The following is a 7,331-nucleotide window of genomic DNA, read 5'->3' as shown; positions in this document are numbered from 1 at the left end:
TCCAGGCTCCGTCGAATCTGTGAGCTCGTCCAACCTGTAAGTACAAACCCTATCTTCCCCTTGTAAATTCATTGAATGATATTAGGTTGTTTTGTTAAAGGGTTTTAGGTGTATGCTTTTCGATCTGTTAATAATGTGCTTATAGGTATGGGTTCATGGATTTTCTGTTTAAATTGTATAAGGATTACATTATCTGTTATGTTGAATTGGGAATGGATTTAATTTTGTCGGCTCTTTTAATCACCCTATGTTATGTTGAATTGGGAATGGATTTATTGTTTTCATGCTTGGTTTCATGTATATGTTGGTTTCTTGCTTGGTTTCATATATATGTTGTGTTCTTAATGGGTTTTGTGTTCTTGAAAATAAACTGAGACACGACGAATTTTTAGGCATACGACGACGATTACACGACGGTTTTTTAAACTACCGTCGTTGTATTACTTATACACGACGGTTTTTTCATAAACCGTCGTTTGTATTACTTATAATAGACGACGTCTGTTGAAAATCCGTCGTCTATATATGCCAAATACGTCTGCTTTTGTTTAAAACCCGTCGTCTCTATTGTGTATTACTTGCTATTAGATCTTTGTATAATCTGCTATAGTGATGGTCATTGCCTGTATTTTCACTTTATTATAGATAATAGGTTATAGTGTCGGAGATGGATAAGTCATGGATGCACTCGGATAGAAGATCGAAGGCATATGAATTTGGGGTGGAAGCATTTTTGAACTTTGCTGTAGAAAATCTTCTAACTACAACACATATCCGTTGTCCATGTGTTAAATGTGTTAATTTGAAGTTGTTTGGGGTTGGAATTATAAGGGATCACGTATACTTTAATGGAATTGACCAAAGCTATAAGAATTGGACATTTCACGGAGAACCTTGGGAAGCAACTACTAATGCTAGTAGAAATGTTGAAGAAGATGATGGCCATAGTAGGTACAGTTTTGTGTCTGAAGAAATTGATATGTTGAAGAAGATGATGGCCATAGTAGGTACAGTTTTCTTCAAATATTAAAAATCTTGTATCTTTACAAGATTAAAGACTTCTTGGCCTTAAATCACATGATTGTCATACCTTAATGCAACAATTGCTCCCTGTGGCAATTCGTTCTATTTTGGAGAAGCCTGCAAGGTATGCAATAACTCTTTTGTGCTTCTTCTTCAATGCTATATGTGCAAAGACTGTTGATGTTTCCAAGCTAGATAAGTTGGAAGAAGATGTAGTAGTTACTTTGTGTTTGCTTGAGAAGTACTTTCCCCCTTCATTCTTTGATATCATGGTTCATCTAGTAGTAGATCTTGTCAGAGAAGTTCGTCTATGTGGGCCAGTATATTTTAGGTGGATGTATCCGTTTGAAAGATATATGAAAGTCCTGAAGGGGTATGTTCAGAATCGTACTCGTCCCGAAGGTTGCATTGCTGAGCGGTATATAGCTGAAGAAGCGGTAGAGTTTTGTATTCAGCAGCATTTATCTGATGTTAGTACAGTTGGAGTGCCTTCAAGCCAAAAGATGGGAGTTTCAAAGCCATTATCAGGTTGCACAGTGAGCGTAGTTGATCAGGACCTGTTGAATCAAGCACATCTATATGTCTTGGAGAATACGGAGGAAGTCCTACCTTATATCGAGTACGTATGAGTTTTATTCTTTAAGTTTCCATTTTAAATTATTTCTTATGTTTATCTTATATATTTGGGACCGTAATGCTTGAATTTTTCGTGTCATGTAGGCAACATATGATCCACATCAAGACTGCTTATCCAAAATTTAGAAAGAGAACAAAGTGGCTGCAGGATAAGCACAATAGCACTTTCATTCAATGGCTACGCTTCAAGGTATATGTTGTTGAATAACATATTTCTCTTTTAATTTTCTTCTTATTTCTATGTTAGATTGAATTAAGATTTGATTAATTTGCAGGTTCAAAGTGAACTTGAGGAAGACAATCATGGCGTATCAGAAAATTTAAGGTGGCTAGCAGCTGGTCCAAACATGGCAGTGCCATTATATAGGAGCTATCTTATTAAAGGTATTAAATTCAATATCAAGGCACAAGATGATGTGCGGACAACTCAAAATAGTGGAGTTTATTTACTTGCACATACCATGCAAGTTGCTAGTGCCAAGGATAAAAACCCAATTCTCTCAAATATGGGTTTCTATGGGGTCATTCAAGAAATTTGGGACCTTGACTACCAAAAGTTTACAATCCCAGTCTTTAGGTGTGATTGGATAGATAGTTCTGGTCTTGTAGTCGACGAACTTGGATTTACCCTTGTAGATTTGAGTAAAATTGGACATAGGAATGACCAATTTGTTTTGGCTTCTCAAGTCAAACAAATATTTTTTTGTTGACGACCCGATGCATCGTGGTTGGTCGGTAGTGTTATCAATGCCTAATAGAGAATATAATGATGTTATTGGTGATGAAGTCTTAGGTGATGTGATAATTGAGTGTGAGCCATTTACTAGAGGGATGCCAAATGTTGACACATTTGATGAACTGGTGGGTGAGTTAGGTAGTCAAAATATTCGAGGTGGGTGTGAAGATATATGGATTGAATGATGCTTATGTAATTGGCGGTGTATGACATTAATTTTGTAATATATTGTAATGTCATTTCTTCACTTTCATTATACAGGTTTTGGCCACAAAACAATCAGTGCAAAAAATACTGGATCCAGATTACATCATTATATTCTGCATAAAAAACGACGTCTGTTCAAATAAAACACGACGTTATGGTTAACCATTTATTCAGCATATTTACCGACGTCTTAAAGCAACGTAACAATGAAGAACCACGACGCTATTGTGGAGCAATTATCCAGGATATCACGTCGGGGAAGGATTAAGAACCGCCATGTAATTCAAAATAACACGACTCCAATCCCATAATACCGACGCCTAAAAAACGAGATAAATTATCTGAACATTAATTTGGAACCGACGTTGTTTAATACGTGCGTCGTAAATAATGACGTTGTTTAGAAGTTCAACGTCGTCTACATTAATAAGTGCGTCGTGAGTAATGAATACATATAAATACAACGTCCACTATATAAATGCCACCGGCGTTGTTTCGCATTTCAACGTCAACTACATAAATACATACGTCGTATATAATGACACTGACAACTATTTACACGTCATCTTTTTTAGAAAAATCGAAGTGGAAAATTTATTTCACGACGGTTATTTTTAAATAAGAGACGTAGTAGATTTCAATAACGTCGTCTTCTCATGTATTTAAAGATGTCATATTTTTTCTTGTCGTGAAAATTATATTTAACGGCGTAGTGTTTTAGTTTTCGTCGTTGTATGTCTATCTTGCGGCCTTGTTCTTTCAATATGTGTCATATTTTTCCTTTTTAACGACGGTGATTTGTTTGAGTTGGTCGTCTATTCTCATCCTCGACAAATTTTTAAAACTTTAGCAGACTAAACACGTCTGTTTTTATTTTTTTTCGACGTTGTTTTATTTAACAACGTCTAATATTTATCGTCGTTGTTTGTTTCTGAAGATAGGACGTATAAATTTTGTAATACGACTCCCATATATTTGTAACCGACGTTGTTTCGTTTTTCAACGTCTACTCTATAAATACATACGTCGTAAATAATGACACTGACAACTATTTCCACGTCATCTTTTATAGAAAAATCGAAGTGGAAAATTTATTTTACGACGGCTGTTTTTATATAGGCGACGTAGTAGGATTAAATAACGTCGTCTTCTTATGTATTTAAAGACGTCATATTTTTTATTGTCGTGAAAATGATATTTAACGGCGTCTTATTTTAATTTTCGTCGTTGTATGTCTATCTTGCGGCCTTGTTCTGTTAATATGTGTCATATTTTTCCTTTTTTACGACGGTTGTTTAGAGAATTGGTCGTCTATTCTCATCCTCGACTGCTTTTTTAGTCTTTTTGCAGTACAAAGACGTCGTTTTTTATTTGTTGATGACGTTGTATATGTTAACAACGACGGTGATTTAGCGTCGTGGTTTATGAGGGAAAAGATGACGGTGGATTCCACAACCATTGAAAAACCGAATACACGACGGTGGTTTACCGTCGTCTTTTTGCTTTTTTGTAGTAGTGCATTGCCGTGCCCAATTGGTCATCAAACCACTTAATCTAATTTTTATTTTTGTTTCAAGAATAGTGGTTGTCATCAAACCACTTACGTTCGGTCCCGGTTGGCTAGATATGATTGGTGTTCCCATCTGGGTTTCTGCCTCAGATCTCTTCTTAAATTGTGAGTGGTTTCAATTTGCATGAAAATCTGATGAATTTAGTACTACAGTGTCCCACTAGGTGCCAAAAATGGTAACCTAAAAATAATTTACAACCTATTTTGCAACGTCCTTGGTTGAAATAGATGTGGTCGTGCTAGTACGCCGCAAAAGGCCAAACGTACAACTTGTGTTGGTGATGCGATGGACATGGAAGTTGTCAAACGATTGTGGCTGAGAAAGGAACACCTCCATGTCATAGGCTTTCCTATCTTGAAAACAAAGTGCAGTGTGCTCCCCAAAGGTTAAATATATTGGATCCAAATAGTAAAACTTAACCCAGACTAGTGCAAGTGTGTTGAACCATTTTATGAATTGCACATGAAGGTGATGGTGAAATCAATAATTTCGCAAAGATGTTGAGAACCACCGCATCTATCCTATGTTCCTTGTATATGCATGTTGTATCCAAAAGTCAAACTTTGCAACAAGTCAGCTAGATACAGATTTGGGATGTCTGATATGTATCGAGGTGTTTTGGGGGCGGATACTCCATGCCTGAAACTTTTGGAGTATCTGTGCCTCATAGCCAATCAACTCAATTCTCCAATCTAAACTATCTTATCATTTCCCATAAGGTTATTAGAGTGAGATGGACGAGGTAGAGACTCGCTTTTTTGAGTATTTGCTAAAATCAAGTTTTTTACGTTCTATTGGAAAATGGGAATTACAGTATTGTAGTCAATCTTTGTTAACTTGCCTGCGTTGTGGCTAACTTGCACATCACTGTTGTTATTTTTTATTAACTTTTTAGATTTGTCTTTTGTTTGACAAAAAGGTGCTCCGGTATACATTTCTTGACTCATTTATCTTCGTTTGTTCCTCCTCAGTCTCAAAGAAAGACAAATAGGTCAGTTGGAATCTTTCATCATGGTGATAGTCTGAGCCTTGGATTTGTTCTTGAAGCTTCATTTTCTTCTAGTAGTCTGGATGATAGCTCAGGTAGGGTACTTGTATAATAGTGGAATTTGCAAGGCAAAAACAGATACATAAAATACTCCGCTAAAATCTGGTACATAATTTCTAGTGTCTAGATGTCCCTTAACCCTCTAAATATGATTTCTTTTATATGATAAGATCCTTCAAATGTGATTTACATCTTTTTCATGCTTCTGGTTCCAGGGCACACTCTATGGATTACTCTAATGATCAGTTGCAACTGGGACATGATGGTGATCTGATAGACTTTGCGCCACTTCAGTGGACAGAAAGAAGACTGGTAGTGAGATGATGACTGCTCTTGTCAATAATGTATCTAGGATATTACATAACATCAATGCTGGTAGGAAAGATTGAGATCGAGGAGACAAGCTCACCCTTGCAAATGAAGTTATCTTGAAAGTTGACCTATTGTTTGGAGATGTGACTCTGCATTAAATGGATGTAATGAAAGGTCTTTTCATCAGTCCCTTGCTTCTTGACTTGGAAACTATTGCCAGCAGCATGATGAAAAATTTCGATGTGTTAAGTAGTTTGGGGGACACCAACAAGGGAACTAAACTCAGCGAGTTCCTTTTTGACCGTGTCATAGAGCATTTAGACTGAATATATGGTCGATACTGTAACTTCGGATTCAGATTTTGGGAAAAGCTGCCTTTATGCATGAACCGTAGGTTGATGATTCAAGAGGTTGAAGACGAGATGCAAAAGTGGACAGATTTGGAATGATTCCTAATGAGATGATAGAATGAGATATGAATCATGTCTACCTCAAACCTATCTTTTGCTAGTCCTCGAGCAAAATTAGAAACGAAAAGCTAACTAAACCACTTTCGCAGGTAATCTCAATGGCACTTAACATGTGCCACAAGCCGTTAAACCTCTAGGTGTCCCTAGTAGGAGGAGTTGTGTCTCCTGAGAGTTTATTAGTTATGATACCCACAAACGTTTTACTACAAAACAAAGTCGTTAAAGACACCATTTTAAACAAGCTAATAAAAACCAATGCATGCCAATCACATTTGCATCACTAAAGCTATGCTACTACCTTCAGGTGATTTTGTGAAAATACATGTGGATGGAGGATGGATTAGTGACACTCTGAAAGGTGGCGTCGGTGTAGTTATTAGAAATACTGGTGGTCAATTTGTTGGCGGTTTAGCTGGTCCTATTTGCTGCAATTCAGCATTAGCAGCGGAAGCTTATTCAGCAATTAAAGGGCTTGCTTTGTCTGCTAACCTTGGCTTTAGAGATGTCATTGTTGAAACTGACTCAAAATTGCTTATCAATGGGATAAATGGTGACTTTAGAAACAAAGTGTGGTCCATTATGCCCCTTGAGGAGCTTCACAGAATCTATGGGTCTGTGCATGAGGTTGGATGGAGCTGGGTGCATAGAGATTTAAATCGGGCGGCTCATGAGGCAGCCATGATTGGAGTTAGAGCTATGGAGCTGGAAAGCTGGGTCTCACGACCACCATTGTCTCTGGTGCAAGTTCTGGTCTCAGATGGACTCCCATGCCCTCCTTAAGTTTCTTTTTGTTTTGGGTTGAAATTTTTTCTTTGCTGGGTTGTATGGATTCAGTTGAAAGGATTTTAGTTTTGCTTTCTTTCCTTATTTGTAAGCTCTTTTGCCGATTTTCTGGCCTTGGAATGAAGTTTCAGTCTTGACCAACAAAAAAAAAAACAGCTATGCCACTTTGAATACATTGCATCTTGGTGTAACGTGTAATACCAAAAGTCATAACATCAAAGCTTAAAGACAATCACACTCGAATGCCATGGAATTATTTCCCCTTGACTCTAATCCTCACCGGATATCACTCTATTTTTTTCTCTTGGAATCCTAGGCTTACACTCAAATGTCACATATATGTATGAAGTTATATAATGGAAATCAAATATTAACGCATATGTTTAGCTTGAAGAATGGCAATTTCTGAAAATAATGTCTTATGAAAAGAATCGAATACTAAGAACTAGAGTACATACCTCATCTCCAAGCAAGATTTCCCAAAAGAACAGTTAGGTCATTTACTTCAATTGTAATGAAAGGCTAGTGGAACCAGTCTTGAGCTG

At 37.0% G+C, this 7,331-nt stretch overlaps 1 protein-coding gene across 1 annotated transcript; it reads left to right on the top strand.

The window, feature by feature from the left end:
* The first annotated feature begins 6,291 nt into the window (after positions 1–6,291).
* LOC117621778 lies at positions 6,292–6,783 on the top strand. Its single transcript, XM_034352327.1, has one exon. It carries the CDS (start codon positions 6,292–6,294, stop codon positions 6,781–6,783), a length of 492 nt encoding a protein of 163 aa, XP_034208218.1.
* The last annotated feature ends 548 nt before the right edge of the window (positions 6,784–7,331 follow it).

The sequence above is a fragment of the Prunus dulcis genome, chromosome 3, assembly GCF_902201215.1.
Source record: "Prunus dulcis chromosome 3, ALMONDv2, whole genome shotgun sequence".
Lineage (NCBI taxonomy): Eukaryota > Viridiplantae > Streptophyta > Magnoliopsida > Rosales > Rosaceae > Prunus > Prunus dulcis.
Note: the sequence above shows the minus strand (reverse complement) of the source record. Positions and strands in the feature narration are given on the sequence as shown.

What these genes read in the sequence shown, in the direction of transcription:
- LOC117621778 (XM_034352327.1), top strand. Translation starts at nt 6,292, where the DNA reads ATGCTACTACCTTCAGGTGATTTTGTGAAAATACATGTGGATGGAGGA.